Genomic DNA, 23,246 nt, shown 5'->3' on the forward strand with positions numbered 1-23,246 from the left:
CATAGACACACAAGCACTCACACAATTTCATCCATACAAAACACGCACGCACGCACACACACTCTCTCCTACACGCAGACACTCTCATTGACGCATTCTCTCAAACACACACACACACACACACACACGCATGCGCGCGCACACACACAAACTCAGAGCCTCGTTGCCCTTTCCTCACCGCCAGAAATATGATGATAAGATGTTTTAATGAGGAAGTGAATAAGTCAACAGTGAAGCCACTGCTCTCCTCTAGCAGACTGCTAGAATGGGGCTTGATCACAGAGCCCCTCCCTGCTGGGCTTTCAAAGCTTGTTTCCTCGCTCCGCAAGGGAACAAACAAAATGCTGGAAAATAACACCTTTAACAAGAGCTCAATAGAAACTAATCCCGGGCCTCGCTTGTTGGTGTAAATTGCCTCTTCGACGTGTTTTTTTGGGTTTCGGCTCAACGTCTTCGGAGTAACTATAGCTACCTAAGACCAGTGGTGACAAGTAACTAGTACAATTTTGAGGGACTTTTACTTGAGTATATATTTGATACGTTCACTCCACTACATTTCAGAGGCAAATAGTTGTACTTTGTTACTACAGTAGTTGCGTTGCAGACTTCGATTATTATTACAAAACGGAAATTGCAGATCTACAGGCAACAAAAAATTCCAATAAAAAGATTTTAAAAGAGATAGCAGATCTACAAGCTCACAACGTGGGCTTTAAAAAATAAAGACAACATTTGAAACATTTGAGTACCTTTACTTTGGTTCTGTAAAGTGTATCTAGCTGCCAATACTTTTGTACTTTTACTTAAGTAAAATGTTGAATACAGGCCTTTTACTTGTAACAGAGCATTTTCATATTGTGGTATTGCTGCTTTTAATTAAAGTAAAGAATCTGAGCACTTCTTCCACCACTGCCTCTGCCTCCCGACTTCATTCGACAATCAGTCGGTAATAATAAGTAGAAGTCTGTTTGGTGCATCAAACGGAACTAAATGGACCATTACGGGTATTTGTGTGACCGTGCCATCATGCTGATGATATCACGGTGCACGGACAGAAAGAAAGAGAGAGGGAGGCAGCGTCCGAGGTCTGTTCTACCTTAAGCTTGAAGTCAAAGAAGCATCCGTTGCAGTCTCCGATCCAGTTGGCCTGCATGGACTTGACCCCGTACCACTCTGGGAGCTCTGCCAACGCGTCCAGGAGAGGCTGCAAGGAAGGAAGGAAGGACGGACAGGTCAGACAGCTTCCTACTGGACTTCCTGTTTGATTTGTAAAAGACTGGAGTTAGAGCGTAGGAAAAAAATGAAATGAAAGTTGTCTCTCTACTTTCAGAGTGAGCAGGAGAACAAATTCCTAATCAGCTCTCTGAGTAAGTAGAATAATGTCTCTGTCTCGTTGGGTTTTCTCCTTGACTGGGGCTCTCACAAAAGGCCAGCCAATTTATTTGGACAAAGCAGCCGACTGGACCGGGTCACATTATGCACTCAGAGAGCCATCTTCAAAAGCCCTGACCTTTACTCAACCCACTTTCCTGGATATCTCAAAGTAACAACATATAAAGCTTTCTTTCTCGGTTTCTCTCTCTCTCTCTCTCTCTCTCTCTCTCTCTCTCTGTGTAACACACACATACACATTATTCTCTCCATATTTGCAAGCCAAGTCAGATCCACACACGCGCACTCACTCACACGCATGCACGCGTGCATGCACACACACATACACACACACACACACACACACTCTCTCTTTTTGCCAAATGGTGCGAGTGATTTTTAAGCTCTGCATTATGAACGTGTCTGGGGGCCAGAGATGTCCTATCTCTTCCTTCGTCTGTCTGTAACATTCTAGGTTTTTTTCTAGGGTGACCACATTTTCAAACTCTGAAACCTTTAATCTCCATATTCCAACTTTTTATGTTTTTTTCTTTCGTTCTTAAATGAATGCCCTACTTCGACATAGTGTAATGCAAAAGTAGCTAAAATAGCCGATCTACAAACTCACAGCGTCACATCACGACACGTTGTGAGCTTGCAGTTGGTTAAGTCTGTCTGTGGGTTTAAAAAATCCTGAACCAATGAAAAGTATTAAAAAGACTAAATAATAACTACATTGAATATACTGGAACACAGGTTATTTTTTTTTGCTGAAAAACGTTTGGACATACAAGGTTTCCACCCAACAGTGGCGACATGCTAATGGAGATGATGGAGTCAGTGTGTGAGATGAGTGACACAGCAGGTGACAAGTAATACACAAAACACATTTCCAGGTCAACGCTGGGTCGTGACGAGTCACCGTGTATGAGCGAGTGCAAATGGGCGATTATGCGTGAAATTGAACATCGTCTGTCATCTCATCATAATCTGAGATTAGAATGAGGTCCTTTTAAGATAAGATAAGATGTTTATTGTCACTGTATGGAACAACACAATTTTGTTTAGTGCATCCGCTTAAAACAAATAGCAGCATCAAGAAAGAAATACAGATAGAGCCACTATGTCGTAAACTGTTAGTGTGTCATAGTCAAGTCATCACAGTCTGTTGTCAAATAAAAACATCCATAATACCTACAATAATAAAACTTAAGATAAAAGTCTTGCAACCTTACAATAAGAGGGGACCACGGGAAACTATCCACTAGGTACAATATTGCACTTGCCCAATATCCCATATTGCACTTGGCATCATGAGGAAGTTCACAGAAGAAGCCCAACAGGACTCATCCATCAGCAGTTACTGGACACAAATCATCTCTCTTTAATATTATATACTAACACTCCAGCACACATTACTGTACAAACACACACACACACACATACCATTTGTACACTCAGGTCCTCTGACAAAGGCCTTCTGGAAATACCCACAACCAAACTTAAAACTGAGGGTGACCGGGCCTTTGCAGTGTTTGCTCCTACACTGAGGAACGCTCTACCCTTGGCGATAAAAAATGCTGAGTCAGTTGACGGTTTCAAGAACTTGTTTAAAACACATTTGTTTTGTAAGCATTTTGTCTTATGAAGTTTTTACCTGACCCACTTGTGCAGGTCATCGGTTTTGCTTTCCTTCTTGTTGTGCTATTTCTGTTATGTGCTTTGTTTTAATTTGTTTTTACTTGATTGTTTATATTGTTGTTCATTGTACAGCACTTTGTAACATTGTTTCGAAAGGTGCTTTATAAATACAATTTACTTACTTACACATACAGTAAACATGCACACACGGATACAGGCTCAGACGCCCTGCCCACACATGCACGCGTTTGGTGTTAACGGCTCGCGTGTGCGTTTGTATTACTATAATTGGGAGGATATCACAATCTTAGAACGCCAATTTTACAAGCTAGAAAAAAGTGCCCTTTTGACGTTTGCCCTTTTCCTACGTTGCTCCGTGAAAGCCACCTCGTACCAACAAATTATGTGAAAGCATGTCAGACTTTGACATGCACACAGATTCGATGCGATGTATACAATTCCTAAGCCATTGACATAGAAGAGTTGCGTCAATGAGGGGTCAAAAAGCCTATGTTTGTGGCTCGATGGAGTGATGGAGATGGCACAGCTCTTTTCATCTCAATGGCTCCGTAAATTCTGCAGCCAAAAAGCAAGCCTAATAGCAAGAGTGTGTGATGGCCGGGTGCCCTAGTGGCCAAAATGTGGGCCAAACATTACGAAAACATACTGATTATTACACATGTACACAAATACAATGTCGTAAAAGTAGCCACTTGAAATTCCTGACCCATGACCGGTATTTGTGCCGAATTTGGAGGCAATTGGACAACTAATGTTCTGGGAGATGTGTGGCCACCCTTTTCTAAGTAAAAGATTCAATTTTTAACACACTATAAATCAGGCATAACTCCAACCCAATGCCTAATCCTAATCTGAGTCTAACTAAAATCTATTTTAAGCATAAAAACAATAATTTCTTTTGTATAGGACCAGGAATATTATCCTCTCAATGCCCATATCACAAACTCTACTATTCTTGTGGGGACATTTGGCCGTCACAAGTATAGTAATACGAGCGCACACACACACACACACACACACACACACACACACACACACACACACACACACACACACACACACACACACACACACACACACACACACACACACACACACACACACACACACACACACACACACACACACACACACACACACACACACACACACAAAACCAATTAGAGTGTTTTGTGCGGCACACTCAGCCCTAACAGCCCTCCTCGTTTCTTCTCCTGCTCTCTCGCCGTTGTTGGCTTCGCCTTCTTCCCTCTGTGAAACCTTCCTCCTTTCCCTCCCTGCTTCACACCTCCTTCTCCTCCTCCTCACAGTAAATTAGACTCACAGGAACATGCTGTGACAGTGTGAGGCTCTCGCCTCCTCCTCTGGTACCTCTGATACGGACAGGCGTGCATGTGGTGACTGGCTGCTCACACCGCCTGACACTCCAAAAGCGGATGCCGGGCTTTGATGGTTTGTGCACAAAGCCTTTTTTCTTTGAAGTGCGATGACACTTAGAAGTTTGGGTCGTGTTGTGGTTACCTTGTCATGATGTAACTAATCCAACTGGCGAGACATCTTACTCCGTTGCTCCCTTCATTAGAAATCGATCATCCAAAAATAAGAAGTCCTCATTGGCTTACATTGCGCGGTGAAACAGGTCTCAAAGTCACTCTTTTAGTGCATAAGCAAGTGAAAACAAAGCTGACTTTGCCAATATGTAACATCACAAAACCCGGGACGGAATCAAAACGGAATGGACCGGACAACTAGGGAACGATGCAAGTTGGGAATGAATGCCCCACCCTGTTATGCAATACCCGTTAATGTTATATTATCTTTTAACGACTTAAACCCCAGCATCCGTATTGTGGGGAAATCTTTTGCTGGTTTTAATCACTTAAGCCATAATTTAAACTTTCAATAATTGTCAAAAACTTTCAAAAACAGCAAAAACAAGCTCACGCCAGTTCACTCAAAACATTTCTTTTTTTCTATTGATTAGTCACCCCATGGAGACTTGAATTCATGGTTCTTTTTTTTGTCGCATTCCTAAGCCAATAATTTGATGACCAGCGTTAGGTCATCAAATTATTGGCCTAGGAATGCGACAAAAGACAAAATTATCAATGAATTCAAGTCTCCATGGGGTGACTAATCAATAGGAAAAAAGTCATTTTGGGGGTGAACTATCCCTTTAACATCACAAAATGCAAACCAAGGGCTGGGTGTGTAATTCACCCTTGTTGAGATTTCTAATGGGGATTGACTTCCAGTCTTTGAATAAATTAACACAGACATCTCCTGTACTGAACGCAGTGATTTCCTACGGGAGGGAACACGCCGTTATGAGTTTATAATCTCCATTCTCCATGGCACAGTTAAGAGACGGGAATCCACGACAGGAACGGTTGACTCAGTAAATCGATGCGGTGCAGCACGCCTCAGAGCTTTGTCAATTACTTTGATCAATACCGGCATGTTTTATTTTTGTGACATACAGTACAGTTGCTCATTGCAGTAGTGTTGATTTTGACAGCATATTCCAATTAGTTTTAGTCATATTTTAGTGGTCTGAAATGTTTTACTGTCTAGTTTTAGTTGTCATAAGATTATAGTCGACTAAATGATTTTTGGCAGGCCTTGATTTTACACTTGGTTGCATGCTGAAAATAGCCGATCTACAAGCTCACAACGCGTCGCAGTGCGACGCGTTGTGAGCTTGTAGATCGGCTATTTCCAGAGCACAACGCCAGAGTGCAACCAAGCATAAAATGACTTGTCTTTTAGTTCTACTGGATCCATTCTCCACTAGTCCCTCCCAAACATTTTGGTCTAGTTTTTATTTGTTGACGAAATTGTCAATATATTTAGTCTTAGCCATCGAAGCTTAGTTTTTAATTAGTTTTCGTCAGTGGAAAAAGGTAGTCGACAAACATTTTTCGTCATAGTTTTAGTCGACGAAATCAACACTGAGTGTAAGTGATATATTTTGGTAAAAAAAACAAAAAAAAGATTGTAAAAGCCCTATTCAGATAGTAATCATTGCTATATAGAGTGTTTATGTTCAGTGACATGGGTCTCCCCGTCTCTCCAGCAGAAATTTCATTTTCAGGTGGGCTACCCAATTTCATCCAATCAGGAGAGGGATCAGTTTTTTTTTTCTTCGGTTCCAATTTTGTATCACAATATTTTGACCAAATACCAATACTGATATTGTGATGATATTGTGATGATAATATTTATTCTTTTTGCTTAATGTGTCATATAATCCCATATGGGATGGGCCAAAATGGTGGCATGACACAAAAATAAAAATGTCATTCATTCATTCGATACATCGGGCTTCTCAATTATTGGAAACAATAAATAATAATAATTGATTAGTAATCAATAGAATAATGGCTAATAAGATACTGGATAGTTGCAGCCCTACAGTAGCTCCATGCTTCAATCATCTTGCCTCAGAAGGCTGACTGGCTCTGTGTGCACCATGTGTTACAGCTACATATGAATGAAGCCCATTCAATACATAACCTACAGCCTACACATGTACACCTTTATGTATTGGCACACAAAGTGCATGTGACGTTTCCACTTGGATGACTGCTGTGCATCTCAATGGGATGTGAGAGGGTCATTTCAACCTGCGAATGTGTGGCGTTGACTCCTGCATCTCGTCTGTCTGCCTGTCTGTCTGTTGGTTCTCAAAGTGGGGTCCGGGGACCCCCAGGGGTCCTTGGGGGGGTACCAGGGGGTCCCCAGCAAAATTAGTTAATAAAGCGTCACAATCATTTTAACCACTTTATCCCTTTATACTTTGGCTATTCAAAAATAGCAGATCTGCAGATCTGCTTTTTTTTAGAAAAATCTCGAAAATATGTCCAAATCTTTAAATATATATTTTTTAAAGGCATTTAAGAACATTTTGAACTCAAATCTTTGCTTCTGGGGGTCCCTGGCAAAACATATTTTCAGGTGGGGGTCCGCGGCCAAATACAATTTGGGGGTCCGCGGCACGAAAAAGTTTGAGAACCACTGTGGCAGAGTATCAGCCAGAGCGTGTCTCTGTCTCACCACCACATGGCATGGGGAGGGCAGTCTCCACTCTCTAGGGCTGTGATTGCAGTCAGTGTTGCCAGATTCTGTGAGAGAAACAAGCAACCAGGTCTAGGAAAACCAGCCCAAAAGAAGCAACTATGGGCCACATGAGCACTTTAACATATACATCAGCTATTTGAAAATAGCAGATCTACAAGTCCACAACGCGTCGCGATGCGACGCGTTGTGAGCTTGTAGATCGGCTATTTTCAAAGAAAATCTTGCGGGGAAATTATAATAAGCAGATCTGGCAACCCTGATTGCAGAGCTGCTGCTCGCTACTGAAGTGTCAGCCTCGATTGACGACACAGGAGCCTGCTGCTTGATTTGATGCCAGCAATTCCCGCTAGTTATTTTCCCTATATCTCTCTCAGCTTGAATCTAGTTCTGTCTCTATGCCGGGTTGGGTTCAGCATGTACAGTATAAGTCATGCTGTGACAGATTAGGTGGTGGTGATCTCATGCCAGACGTCATTATCCTTTGTAACACACACACCATGTTAATACAAGCTAAGAGAATGCATCTGCAACTATGGAAAACGGATACACTGCGTTAGAAAATACATTTCCACTGGAGTGGTCATTACTATAAATGCAGGTATCCTCACTGACAGGTGAGGCAGTAGGATACAACAGCAGTGACAACACAGACATGTGTGTGGGGAGGAATCAATTGGCATAACGACTAAATCTAAAAAAATCTACCTTAAATAAATAAATGCGGGTATAAATCCAGCTAATCATAACTAGACACAATCCAAAGCTAATCATAACTAGACACAATACAAAGCTAATCATAACTAGACACAATACAAAGCTAATCATAACTAGACACAATACAAAGCTAATCATAACTAGACACAATCTAACAGTGACACATGTGTTTACTTAGACAACGACTAAAGTGGCTGTCAACGAATATTCCATAATTCAAATATATATTCAAATGTCAAACACATTCTCGACTGTCAAAATTGAGATTTGAAAAGAAGAAAAAAGAAAAAGAAAACGTCCTTGTTGTCACATTTCTCGGAACTGTGTACCTTCCTTTTGATTAAAGAAGAACGTTGTAAAAGTGTAGGTAGGCTATAATGAGTCTGAATAGATTGGCTTGATTATAATTTCCTGTTTCATGCCAAGGTAAAGGTTGCTCCATCATAGCATGTTGCTTGGAGCGATGTTTGTTCTCCGCGCAAGTTTGGCTTGTATCTAAACCATTTAATTACCTAAGCTTATCAAAATGAGGCTATAGAATAATAAGATATATGAATCATTCATTTGATCTCACAAGAGAGCTAGAGAGAAAAAGAAAGAGAGAGAAAGGGAAGTCTGCGGTATATATAAAAAAAGGAATATTCTTTTTTTGGCAATGTTTTGCCAAATTTGACAACCCTAATTTCACTCACAGCCTACACACCAACACACAGCAATCAGAGACCCCCACCTTGGCATAATTGGTGGTCTTGATGAACCATTGTTTGAGCAGCTTGTGTTCCACCAGAGCCCCGGACCTCCAGGAACGCCCGCTCTCATCCACCTGCTCATCAGCCAACACTGTGTGATCCACGGGATCCCAGTTCACCAGCGCCTAGAACACACACAGACACACACACGCACAATTTAGCCATTTAGCAGAAGCTCTTATCCAGAGCAACTTACAATAAGCGAGGTAAACACATACAGTACATCAAATGCAGAGAGACGGTGTAGTGCCTCTGTATGGGATCACAGGTAATAATCATCTATACGATACCAGGTAAACAATGAATCTACAGTAGCATCTGTATTATAACATGCTATCTTAAATTACATTTTAACATTGTGGTCAAGAAAAACAAGCCTGAGTAATGAAAACATGAGAACACATTTTGTTCTCATGTTTTTGTGACTCAGGCTTGTTTTTCTACTAAGGTCTGGACTAAGGTTTGTCTGCATGGTCGTACAGTGATATCTAGGTCAGTCGCTAAGCATAACATGGAAGACAAAGTGTCAGGAAGGGGTATGGGGGGAGAGTGAAGTGCTAAAGCAGGGGTGGGCAACTTTGATGATGGAGAGGGCCACTATATTTCCACACTCACTCCAGAGGGCCACATTGCATTTACTGTCGGGCAGACACCCCTCTTATCTCCGTATTCCATTTTTTTCGTAAATGAATCGCCATTCTATGTCACACAAAAAGTAGCAAAAAAAAAGTATCAAAAGAAAGTAGCAAAACGCGTCGCACCAGGGCGCGTTTTGAGCTTGTAGATCTGCTATTTTTGCTATTTTTTAATTGGAATCCTGAAAAGTAACATTTTTATTTCATTTCAAATGCATTTAGTTATACTTATGTTAACTCTATAACTGCCAGAGTTTTTCGTGTTTTATTACCTTTTCAACCGGTCACAGAAATGTTATAGCCATTATAATCCATGTTCGGATCGTGTTTATAAACACACACGATCAATGTCCCAGCATCCAGAGGGCTAAGGGTTAAGAGACAAGTTGTCGAGAGGTAATTTTCACCAGCGCACCAGGCACCATATCCGGCAATATGCACGTATCCCCCCCCCCCCCCGCTGGCCACAGAACATTTATATATGATCGCGTGTCAGACCGTTGGTAAACATAAAGGGGATAACTGTTCGTCGTCCAGAGAAAAGAAAATATAACCGGAGCTTTCCCGTTCGTTTAATTATCCCTTGTGAAAACTACCATGTCTAGCCAGAACCAGGGCAAAACCAGTTAACTCAAGATAAAACAGGAAACGGTTTACGGATATTTTCACATAGGATGAGTGGGAAGCAAGTGGAAGAGAAAAAAAAATCAAGGATGGCACAGAGAACAAGCGCGATCGTGTATTTATAATCGTTTATATAAAAAACGTGTTTTTCTCGTCGGCGGCGTGCAACGCCATTAAGAGAAAAACGAGAAATCTCGTCGACGGCGGGCAAAGTTGTATGTGCTAAAGGCTGAGGGGGAGTCTGAGGAGGTGAGTCGTTCAAGTTACGGCGGAACATTGGGAGTGAGTCTGCAATAGTAAACATGATGCAAACCCCACGCACAAAGAGTCACAATGAAAAAGACATACAGACTACAGTAGAATTCTCATTAGGCACTAAGGCATTAAAATTTGCTGATTTAATCAGGAGTCTAGACTCCCCACTGATTATGAATCAAAGATATGGCATGCTGCCAGCATTCTGAATGTTCATGTTCTTTAAAATCAGCCACAGCTGAGCAGGTCCCCTTGTCTTCTACCTCACATCTAAAGCCTTCAAACCACATTAACAGTCATTATACATAGACTATGTTCACGATGGCAGCCGAAATCAGATTTTTTCTTTCTTTTGGCTTTTTTCCACCTTGATTGATAGTATACAGTAGATAGACAGGAAATGGGGAGTGACACACAGCAAAAATCGACGGGATCGGGACTCGAACCCGCGACATTGGAGCCTAGCTGCCCGGACTGCTAGGCCAGCGGTCAGGGCCCAAATGAACCACAAATTAAGGTGGTTTAAATGCGTGTCTCAGAAGTAAGGATGAGGCTTCACATCCGCTTTATCACTTGATCATTTTCAGAGCTACTGTATGAGGGAAGTATTTGAAAATTGTGGAAGCCAACAGTCAGGCTCGCGACACTATATGCGCCTTAAACCACTAAGCCAATCGGCGCCCCCAGACTTACCTCTTTCTGATAGGCCAGTCCTGCTTTGAAGAGCTTGACGAACAGATACTGGGTCCAGCGGTAGTAGTCTGGGGAACAGGTGGTCACTTCCTGTCAGATAAGAGCTGCGGTCAGTAGGTAGGTATTACGCACACACACGTGGGGCACTACAGCAGTGTTACAGCAGTTTCTAACATTTCAAATGGCCATAACTCAGTAACCATTGCTCTGATCAGTGCAATATAGGATAGGGCTGTCACGATTACAAATTTAAGTTGATGATTAATCATCACTCAAATAATTGTGATTAACGATTTAATTGTGTTTCTGTCGTTGAAGATTAATGGAACATTATGAATAAAAAAGACATTTCTGTTTGGCTTTTAGCTTTCCTAAACAAAAGTTGCACAGGGCAGATATGACAAATAACACATATTTAATTACTTTATACTTAAAAATAAACATTAATAGTGGAAATAAGTACAAAACCCGTTGCATCGCGACGCGTTTTGAGCGTATAGATCGGCTATTTCCACTATTTTTGGAAAATATATGACTTTTTTTAACATGGAATTGATTATGACGATTATGAGGAATATGCAAAAAGAATTGCAATTATATCAAATAATTACGATTAGACAATTATGTAATAATTGTGACAGGCCTAATATAGGACTGAACCCACAGAACGCTTTTGAGATTTTCAAGTGGGCCCTGAATGATTCAGAAAAGCTGGGAACCACTGACAGTTGGTATCTGTAGCATCACCACTTTCACTAAAAACATTTGTAAAAAAAAAAAAAAGAGTAGAAAAAATTGCAGATCTACGCGATGCAAGACATTGTGAGCGAATGGCTATTTTCGCCTCTTTTGTGGGGCTCCCTGCCTGGTACAAGATGCCGCTCAGGTCTTGCCCCCCCCCTACTCACCCGGTCCCAGTTAAAGCAAAGCCCCAGGCTGTCGAGCTGCTCCCGCATGGAGGCTATGTTACTGCAGGAAGGGACAGAGAGGGGCAGCCATTAGGATCACATGTGACAAATTGGAGAATTTAAGGTTGTTGTCGGGCAGAGCCTCACACCTCCTATGCTACTTTTGAATTTGAATCATGAAAAATAACAGTTTTATGAGGTTTCCACCCGACAGAGACCATCATAGTTGTGTGCACAACAAAATCCTGAGTGTTAAAGGCACTGTAAGATTATATTTTTGTTAAATAAAGTGTTAACACATTCCCTGCCAGAGTTTATACATAAGGTACTCACCCACTGCCAGCGTTTTTGAGTTTTATAGCCTTTTGAACCGTTCACAAAAAAAATATATCCATTAAAATCCGCGATCGGATGGTGTTTATAAACAGCAACGACGGACGTACGAGCCCTCATAATGTTTACACTTTTTTTTCTTTTTCTTCTTCTGTGGTATCAGCGGCTTAAAGAGGCTGCAAACGTCATATCCGTTTGGCTGTGACGTGGCTGTGACGTTTTCCCACCGGCCATCTTAGATTAGCTTAGCCTCCGATCGGCTATCAGATCGTTTTTAAACACAAAGAGGATAACCGTTCGTCGATCAAAGAAAAGAAACAAGTAAGACGCGCGAACGCTGGAAGCGAACGCAGCTCGAAATATGCAGGTGTGTGCATTTTAATCAGAGCATTGTCTACATTCCTGCGTTCTTCATGGCCACACTGTAGTGCAGGCGTCTGTGTGTGTGTGTGTGTGTGTGTGTGTGTGTGTGTGTGTGTGTGTGTGTGTGTGTGTGTGTGTGTGTGTGTGTGTGTGTGTGTGTGTGTGTGTGTGTATGAAACCCTGCTGGGCACTCTGGCGCACTCTAGAGGCTGCCCACAGGCAGTGCACGCACACAGACAGACAGACAGACACACACACACACAAGCCGAGCAGGATTTCATAGTAAGCTCCACTTGGGCGGAGGCGCGCCTTCGGCGCGCCTCCTTCCGCGTTCGCAAATACAACCGGAGCTTACCATTCGTTTTTGAAACCGTGTGAAAACCATGATCTTTAGCCAAAACCAGGGAAAAACTGTTTTTTCAAGATAAAAAACGAACCGGAAACGGTTGTCGGAAATTTTCTCATAGGATGGGTCGGAAGCGTCATGGGGGAAAAAAAAAATCAAGGATGGTACCAAAACATTTTTTTTTCGTTATCAAACCACATAAAAAGACGATCCCGAGATATCTCGGGATACGCAGGTAACGGGTGGATTTAATGTCCCGAGATATCTCGGGATTGGCAGTATATGTGTTAAAGGTAGGGTAAGTGATTTTCTTTGGTTAAAATAAGTGTTAAATAGCTCTATAGTCTGATGGTACTCATTGCTATAGAGTGTTTGTTCAGTAAAAGGAGTGTTCTTGTCTCTCCAGCTCTTTATAAAACAGAAAATGCATTTCGTTTCAGTTTCAGTTTCATTTCCAATTTTATCCAATAAGGATAGAGAACTCAGTCAGGATACAGATTAAACAAGTGAAATTGGAAGTGATGACACTAAGAAATGAGCTGACAAAATGGGAACTGGAACACTAAAAAATTAAGCTGATAAATCTCTTCTGATTGGCTGAAATATTGTCACCTACCAAAAAATGTATTTTCTGTTTATTAAAGAGCTGGAGAGACGGGGAGGCCCCTGTTACTTAACAAACACTCTACTATCAGAATATAGTGCTTTAAACTTTTAACAAAATACTTTTTGTTTTAACCAAAAAATATCACTTGCCCTACCTTGAAATAGCTGTATATTCAAAGCATAACTAATTACACGCACATCGACAGTGGGTGCTAGGCCAAGGAAACCCATTTTAAAAGATGTAGAGCCCGCACACCGCCTTCAAGGCAAAGGATCACTTTATTGAGCAGCTATACAACGTTTTGATCCCCACAGGATCTTCATCAGGTCAGTATCTATCCATACACTGACCTGATATATCCATACTGACCTGATGAGGATCCTGTGAGGATCGAAAAGTTGTCTAGCTACTCAATAAAGTGGTCCTTTGCCTTGGATTGCGGGCTCTACCTCTTTTAAAAATAGCATGTATATTCCCACAGCAATCATTGCTATAGTGTTTGTTCAGTAACAGGGGTCTCCCAGTCTCTCCAACTCTTTAGTAAACAGTAGGCATGTAATGATTTATCGTAAATCAATTAAAATCGATTCAAACTGGTGACAATTTAAATCGATTTAATACAAAATTAATCGCGACGCAAACAGCAGAGGGCGTGTAAAAAAAGAGAAGAAAATACAAGATCTTTGTAAGAGAATTGGTAAAAAAAAGTCATTTGCTACTGTATTGAAAAGAGGATAAGAGAAATAACAGATTACTTACTTGCTTCCCACTCATCCTACAATGATTACTATCAAAATATAGAGCTTACATTAAATTTAAGCACTGTAAGAAATGCCATGCAGGTGTTGCCAATAATGATTACTAATGATTAAGGTGTTCTTACTTCCAGTGTATCATGCCAGTCCCTTAACAGACAGAAGGGCCTTATTGGGTAGTTGGATATTGAAGCCAGCCTACTCCAATTATCATTTACTAGACCATACCCGTAGGGGGATATGACACACACACACACACACCACGGAGATGCGACGCAGACACACACACGGCCGTCGCGCGAACACACAGGCACAGACACACCACGCAGACGGCAACACGGCAACAGTGTGTCGCGAGCGAGCGAGCGCGCGCACCAAACACTCACGGCAACAGTGTGTCGCGCGCCCCAAGACACCACCACCACCACAGAGGTTAGTCAAATTATAGGAGGATTGTGTTCAGGTTAACATGACCCAGAGTGTCAGTCTAGTTAGTTTGCCTCCAGAGCAGACCTCTCTGTGCAGTATGTGTCATTCCTGATAAGTGAGTACTTTATGTTGTAGGTTTTGTGCTTCTGTTCTTTATTTAATTCAGTTTTGTGTCATTGTTTGTACTTTGTGCTAATTTGTTAGTTTGGTACAGTGTTGCTTTACATGAATATGAACGTGTGTGTTTTTGCTTTTGTATTCCAGACCATACTGTCAGACTGTCATACTATTATACTGTCACTAAAGTCATTAAAGTGGAAGTCAACTATACCAAGGTGGTGGTCCTGTGTCCATTTGTTCTAGCCGACAAACAGGGGCGAGTGCCAAATCTCCCCCATATACAGTCCTTTCATTAACCCTCAGCTACAAGCACCTTTAATTTAACTCTGGGAGAGTACAAATGAAACCAAATGGACCAGTGAGTTACAAATGGACAAACTGACACCGAGGCTTTTACTGTGTGGTAAGAGGACGTGAATGACAGGACTGTCACATACTGTACCTTTTGGTCCACTCCTCGGGGTCAAGGCCTCTCTCGATAGCAGCGTTCTCTGCCGGGAGGCCGAAAGCATCCCAGCCCATTGGGTTCAACACCTACAGATAAAAGCATGAGGCGTGGCATGACTTTATTCATTTTCTTTCACAAGAGCATCTTAAAATGTACAACCCACCAGAACGTTTCAAAGCACAGTAATACGTCTGTGTGATCAGATTATGGCAATAGTCTGATCATTGTCGTGTAAACAACATAATCAGGTTATTTTAGTGGATTTAAACACTTAAAATCCAGCATCCCTTTTGTGGGGAAAGCTTTCGTTGAAAATAACTCCCCCCCCCCCCCCCCCCAATTTGAAAATGTTTTGTGCCAGGGACCGCCAGAAGAGAAGATTTGTGCAAAAAAATAAATAATTAAACACTTTCACGATTTTTCAAAAATGTTCAAAATTAGCAGATGTACAAGCTTCCAACGCAGAACGAGGGTACATGTACGTGCTGGGAGCTTGTAGATCTGCTATTTAGGAATAGCCAATGCTAAAATCTAAAAATGACATACAGTAGATGCTTTCCCGGTTTGAATGGGTCAACAGACCAAGCTTTTTCGAGGGCTGTCCTCGACTAAAGAGAGGATTACCACACATTTATTTTAGTAATTTAGTTATAAATATCTTACCCCATTTCCAAGCCTATAAATGGCTCAATAATCACACACACACACACACACACACACACACACACACACACACACACACACACACTAGGGAACAGAATAATCGAATATTCGAATATTCGACTATCAAACCGACTATTCGACTATCAAACCACTATTCGATTATTCGATATAAAAAAAAAATAAAAAAAAAGTTTTTTTTTTTTTTTTTTTTAGATTTTTTTTTTTTTTAGTGGCTTTTCTGCAGCAGACACGCAGCTGTGAGCTCTGGTGTGACGTCAACTCGCATTCCTTGAGTCCAGTCATCAATGTCATTGAAAAAAAAAATGAAAAAAAAACTTTTTATTTTTTTTATTTTTTATTTTTTTATTTTTTATAATCAAATCGATTAATCGAATATTCGAATACTTATAGGTCGAATAATTCGAATACTAAAAATCACTATTCGTGAATGCCCTAACACACACACACACACACACACACACACACACACACACACACACACACACACACACACACTTAAGTTAAAAACAGTTACATAGTGAGGTATAGGGATATTTGAGAGCAGGTTATCAAATTGTCCATAGAGAATATCGGGGCTTGTTACACGGCTTGGTTGAATGCTTGATTCTGATTGGTCAATCACCGAATTCAGCGGTGTGTTATTTCTGGATAATGACCGCTGAGCTCAATGACACACCTGGCTGCGCTGCTTGATTTTATGCTGTATCCAACATGGCAGCCATGTAAACAAACGCACAATGTCATTCACAGCTAAACGTTGCTCTCAAGAATGTTTTTGAAAACATTCGAAGCGAGAAATAGACGATGCAATAACCGAACATTTATTCTATTTGATCGACACTTCCTGTTGTTTTCCGAGGCGACCGCGTTACACTGGACGGACGGCCGCACCTGGCATAAAATGTATTAATTACCGTAAGCAAGTAAATACTTGGGTTTGTTGTTACTTTTGGGTCAATTTATTAATTTATGTATTAAGTGTAATAAGCGGGATAATTGACGGTGAGCCGGTCATTGTTGAGAAATAAATCCAGACAGGGTGATTATGTCCCGAACGCGATTTGTCAAACAATGACCAGGCTCGCTGTCAATTATCCCTTGCATACAGTCTAGTGTGAGTTGTAGATTGTTCCATGAAACTGGAGCGTCAAAACAGAAAGCAGATACTGTACTGTCCACCACTGTCTCGGTCTATCTCTCTATCTGAGGCCTGCTAACATGCTTCCCATTCCTCCATGATGTGACATCCATTAAGACCACTTATGGTGTTGTCTGTCGGCGGTTCTTCTAGCATCTATTTCTCTCTCTCGCTCTCTCTCTTTTTCTCTCTCACACCCACCGCACCCTCTGTCTGTCTGACTGCAGCTCCTTACAACGTTACGTCTTTTGATCCACCACCGTTTTTCATCTTCCGCCCGAGGTTAGAGAGAGAGAGAAAGAGAGAGAATGAAACGGAGAGAATGAGAGCGGAGGAGTGAGTCAAATGAAGTGGATGGAGATGAGAAGGAGTGAGGAGAGACATAGAGAGGGGGGGGGGTGAGAGAGAGAAAGAGAAATAGAGACAAGGAGAGAGAGAGTGAGAGAGACAGAAAGAGAGACATAATATGAGAGTAAGGGAAGGAGAGCAAGAGAGAGAGAAAGATAGAAAGAGAGAGTAAAAAAAGAGAGAGAAAGAGACATAATATGAGAGTAAGGGAAGGAGAGCAAGAAAGAGAGAAAGACAGGGAGAGAGCAAGAGAGAGAGAGAGAGAGAGAGACAGACAGAGAGAGAGAGACACAGAGAGAGACAGAGAGAGACAGAGAGAGAGAGAGACATAATGAGAGAGAAAGAGAGAGGGAAGGAGAGAGAGTAAAAAAGAGAGAGTAAAAAAGAGAGAGAAAGAGAACCGTATTGACTAACGACTCTGATGCCAGGCATGAATCGGTATCCTTGGTAACTGCCCGGGTCTAATTTGTAAAACTGAGTGCTGGACGGCATTAAGCCTGTGGTTCTCAAAGTGGGGTCCAGGGACCCCCAGGAGTCCTCGAAGGGCTTCCAGGGCGTCTTGGCTATTCAAAAAGTAGCCAATTTGCAAGCTCACAAGGCGATGCGAAGGTGTTGTGAGCTTGTAAATGTGAAAATCTTGAAAACACTGTGAAAAGTTTTGAATGATTTTTAACAACACACATTTCTGTGTGTTGTCACTGCCGTCATATCCTACCGACTCACCTGCCAGTAAGGAGCCCCCACCGGGAGGACGTCGTAGACCATACATGGGCAACTGGCGGCCCGGGGGCCTGATGCGGCCCCCACCTTCACTTAATGCGGCCCGCAGGCTAATATCGGAACACTGATATATTATTGATTTCAGCTGTTACAATTGCAAACATGACCCGCTTTCATTACTTCAGTCTATATTAGTAGCTTAAAGGAGGAGTTCACCCAAAAAAGTACTTATTTTCTATCAATTACACACCCCATGAAGCCTTGATTTCATGGATTTATTTTTGTTTCTGTGGCATTCCTAAGACAATAATTTGATGACCGTGTGTATTTCCGGTAGGAGACACAAATAATCTACTTTGTGTCTCCTACCGGATACATTAGCCGGTAGGAGACGGGAATCAAATTATTAGCTTAGGAATGCGACAAAAACAAAAAAGAATCCATGGATTCAAGGCTTCATAGGGTGTGCAATTGATTGAAAATAAGTCATTTTTTGGGTGAACTCCTCCTTTAATGACTATAGAATAAAAATTCTGTTGTATTTTTTATGTCCATTGCATTTGTATTTAAGTTCATAAGTTAAGTTAACATAACTATAACTAAATGCATTTGAAATTAAATAAAACATTTATTTTTCTGGATTCCACTTAAAAAATAGCAAAAAAATAAATCTGAATTCCATTTAAAAAATAGCAGATCTAATGTGCTTTCTCAGAGTACCTAAAAGGATATCCAATTCATCGCCAGAACCAATAATAAATGTATTGCTCATTTTATATTCATCAAAAACTATTTTAATCCATTCCACGAGCTGTCTTTGACTGAGCCAGGGCATTGAGCTACAGTTAAACACACAGTATTTGAGCAGCACACAGACAGACAGCAGGCACAGCTGAGCCCACTGGTCCATCCAGGCGAGGAGAAAGGCAGGTACACAGGAGAGGAGGAGAGAGGGAGAGCAAAGCCCCAGACTCCCTGAATAATAATAAACATAAGACCCACTGTACTGTACGTTGCTGGCTGCTCATTAAAAGTGATACGGTGCTGGCTTGCTTATTAAGTGTAAACACTCTGGTCTAATGGGGAGAAAGAGAAGTGATGACACATGCTGTGTTTGCAAGGGATCCCTCTGTGACGGACAGGCCGCGATGACACTTTCACCCGTTTTCGACCTCATCTCTCACATATAATTGGTGGTCCTCAATAATCGTCGGTGTCGAGTGGAAACCTCATTATGTCCAAAACCATTTGTATTATTATTTTTTTAAATAAAATGTGACAGTTTGTGAAAATAGCCGATCTACAAGCTTACAGACAAGGCGCGTTGTGAGCTTGTAGATCCAATATTTTCACGAATTTCATTAATGTGCGACGCTCTCGTACGATGGAAGTAGGGCGTTAATTTACAATAAAAAATGAAATATGGAGAGGTTTCTGCCTGATAGCGATGTAACGCTCATTATAAGACGGCACAATTTCCCCTCTACTCATTCTGTGGACAGTTCAGACACCTGCCTACCAATGACATCATCGATGGGGATTCCAGGCTATTGGGGGGGTGGGGGGGTCCCTGAAACAATATATTTTGAGATGGGGGTCCGCGGCCAAATACATATCATTTTGGGTGGTCCTTGACAGAACCACTGATAGATAAAAAACTGTTTAGAAGACATTTGTAGAATCGGCCTCAGGTCTTGATGGGTTAATATAACATAAGAAAAAAGAAAAAAAAATAGTTTGAAATATTATTTGAAATGTCCAAACCTGCCTACCGATGATGACACCGGCGGGCAGGTTTCTGAAGTGTCCACAGACCGTACACACAAATGGTGCCATCGTATTAGTATTATTAGTGAGGACCAATTATGTGAAGATAGGTTCAAAATGGGTGAAGTGGTTAAAATAGGTGAAGTGGTCCTTTAACAACTACTATCAGGTACAGTATAAACATGAGCAGAGAGTATGTTTAAACAGTATAATAAAATAATAACAAGTACTTTCAAGATGAAACACAGGGAAGTCGTGCCGAGACAAGACCCGCTGACAGCCACACACCGTTGTTTATTTACAGGCTATTTCGATATTTACGGGATGTGACTGTCTGTGCCTGGGTGTACCTTCCCCTAATTAACCGGTGAACAGGCTATGTGCGAGAGTGCATATGAGAAGTCAATGAGAAGCAGTGTTGCCAGATTTTGCGAGAGAGATAAGCAACCAGGTCTATGAAAACGTACTGACTATTGGCCACATTCGCAACACAAATCTGGTATGGGGGACCCTGGAACAAAATATTTTTAGATGGGGGGTCCGTGGTCAGATACATAAAAATTTGGGGGTCTTTGACATGAAAATGTTTGAAAACCACTGGTTTAAACATTAGGAAACAAGCCCAAAAAGAAGCAACTACACTTTAGAAACAAGCCACAAAAAAAAAAACACAACCCGCAACTAGTACACCAATATATTTACAAGCGACTCGACTGGAAAAACAAGCCCAATGTCTTATAATAAGCAAACCTGGCAACACTGATGAGAAGTCCCTCTCTGACAGATGCTGAGAGGATGTTATTATTCTCCCGAGAGGGAGGGAGGGAGGGAGGAAGCCTCCAATCATGTGTGACGGTGGCTGTCGCCTCGCCAAGCGACAGACAGACAGACAGTAGCTGGGGAGTCTCATACGGTGGGAGATACACTCCACTTGATCACAACAAAACTACAGTGGCGGAAGAAAATGTTTCACTTTAACCCATTGAAAACCGGGAACGCATCTGTGTAATGCCCTTAAACCATTATTTTATATACTTTGGCTATTCAAAAATAGCAGATCTACAAGCTCATAGCGCAGCACTCGCGCTATGAGCTTGTAAATCTGCTATTTTTGAAAAATCTTTGCATATACTTTTTTTTTTAAGCAAATCTTTGCTTCTGGGGGTCCCCACTCCCTGGCACAAAATATTTTCAGATGGGGGGTGGGGAGGGGGGGGGGGGGTCGGCAGCCAAATACATATCATTTTGGAGCTCCTTGACATTGTAACTCAAATCTTTGCTTCTGGGGATTCTACAAATGTCTTCTAAATCTTCTAAATCCTAACAGTTTTTTTGAAAAACATGTTGCAATAATCAGTGGTTCTCACTTTTTCATGTCAAGGACCCCCAAAATAAAATGTATTTAGCCGCGGACCCCCATCTCAAAATATTTTGTTCCAGGGACCACGAGAAGCAAAGATTTGAGTTACAAATGTTCACTTTAAAAGAATATATATATATATTCAAATATTTGCACATAATTTTCACAATTTTTCAATAGCAGATCTACAAGCTACTAGCTACTAGCTCGGTGCCGCGCTATGAGCTTGTAGATCTGCTATTCTTGAATAGCCAAAGAAATCTAAAGCGACACAGATGCGTTCTCGGATTGAATGGGTTAACTAAAAGTAGCAATACCACAATATAAAGATGACTGTGGACCTACTGTACCTTGCAAAGTAGATGAAGGTTTTAATCTAGCACACAGCCGCGCAAAGCCCGCTGCCCTTTAAAACAAAATCGCAGCGTGCGCATTATGGAGGATGTGTCCACCTGCGTACGCTCTGAAAAACCCCTTACAGGTCCTTTTTCTTTTGCTGTGCGGACATTAAACACGGACACCCACATTAAGCACCTGCCGGTACACACACACACACACACACACACACACACACTAGCCAGTGGTGGCTCATATTCAACTGCTTAAGCCTGATTTATAATGTACTTCGTCGAATGAAGGTGTCAAGACGCCAAAAATAGCCGATCTACAAGCTCACAACGTGTCGCGTTGCGATGCGTTGTGAGCTTGTAGGTCTGCTATTTTCAGCATTACAGTTTTCAGCATTTTAAAGGGATAGTTCACCCAAATAAAATCTTTTTTTCTATCGATTAGTCACCCCCTAGAGACTTGAATTCACGGATATTTTTGTGTTGTTGTTCGCATTCCTAAGCCAATCATTTGATGACCAGCGGACCAGTAGGCAGCGGTTCCGGTAGGAGACACAAAGGAGACTCTTTGTGTCTCCTACTGGAACCGCTGCCAGTCATCAAATGATTGGCTTAGGAATGCGACAAAAACTCAAAAATATCCATGAATTTAAGTCTCTATGGGGTGACTAAACGACAGAAAAAAAGTCATTTTGTGGGTGAACTATCCCTTTAACTGTTACAGTCGTTTCAGGCAAACACTGGGAGACAAAACACACTTTTTGTGTGTTTGTCTGGGCAGGACACCAACCGCAGAGTTCTCATCATTGCCTCCAATCTAGTGCGCCTCCTCTATTCCACGGTACGTGCCTCTCGCTTTGTGTCTCTAACCATCCATCAATCCATCTCTCCACTCTCTGTGAGGTACTGTAGAAACATGACCATTACAAAGCAATGACAGGAGCACCAGCCTGAAACACACCCCCACTACACACTGCACTACACCCAGTGTAGACACTTTACTGGCCTATTAGGCTATATGGTGTTCAGGAGAGGAGAGGAGTGGAGAGGGGGAGTGGTGGAAAAAGTACTCAAATGTTTTACTTAAGTAAAAGTATCAATACTGCAATGTAGAAGTACTCTGTTACAAATAAAAGTCCGGAATTAAAAGTGTACTTGAGTAAAAGCACAAAAGCATTGGTATCAAAATGTACTTAAAGGACCAAAAGTAGAAAGTTTTCAAATAATTGTAGTGGAGTAGAAGTACAATATTTGCCTTTGAGATGTAGTGGAGTAGAAGTAAAAGTACTGAAAATTGGAATTTACTCCAGTAAAGTGAAAAATACCTCAAAACTGTACTTAAGTACAGTACTCGAGTAAATGTACTTAGTAACTTTACACCACTGCGGAGAGAGGAGAGGCAGTGAGAGAGATAATGGGCCATTACTGTCATGTAAGGTGTGTGTGGGTGATTAGCACGCTTCCCTTTCATCTGACAGACAGAGTACAGCTATAACAGCTTTTACATATACGGTAAAGGTTGGTTACCAGGGGCAACCATGTATGATTAACCAATTCAATCCGGAAACGCATCGGTGCCATTTTTAGATTTCTTTGGCTATTCAAAAATAGCAGATCTACAAGCTCATAGCACGGCACCGAGTGCCGCGCTATGAGCTTGTAGATCTGCTATTTTTGAATAGCCAAAGTACAAAATAATGGTTATAGCTAAAATCTAAAGTGATACAGATGCGTTCCCGGTCTAAATGGGTTAATTCCTTCATCACGTAACCGTAGCCCTTATTCAGTCA

General features: G+C 41.5%; 1 protein-coding gene across 1 annotated transcript in view; it reads right to left on the reverse strand.

Annotated features, from left to right (window-relative positions):
* The window catches only part of lars2 (leucyl-tRNA synthetase 2, mitochondrial), a 90,899-nt gene that overhangs the window by 50,650 nt on the left and 17,003 nt on the right, over nt 1-23,246 (reverse strand). The window contains exons 4-8 of the mRNA XM_084053774.1: nt 15,087-15,178; nt 11,692-11,752; nt 10,784-10,873; nt 8,558-8,701; nt 1,097-1,204 (exon numbers count right to left, since the gene is read on the reverse strand). Coding sequence (XP_083909900.1) covers nt 1,097-1,204; nt 8,558-8,701; nt 10,784-10,873; nt 11,692-11,752; nt 15,087-15,178 — 495 coding nt within the window. The remainder of the gene's footprint in view (nt 1-1,096; nt 1,205-8,557; nt 8,702-10,783; nt 10,874-11,691; nt 11,753-15,086; nt 15,179-23,246) is intronic.

The sequence above is a fragment of the Gymnoscopelus microlampas genome (genome assembly GCF_963454915.1).
Source record: "Gymnoscopelus microlampas genome assembly, chromosome: 3".
In the NCBI taxonomy this organism is placed as follows: Eukaryota; Metazoa; Chordata; class Actinopteri; order Myctophiformes; family Myctophidae; genus Gymnoscopelus; species Gymnoscopelus microlampas.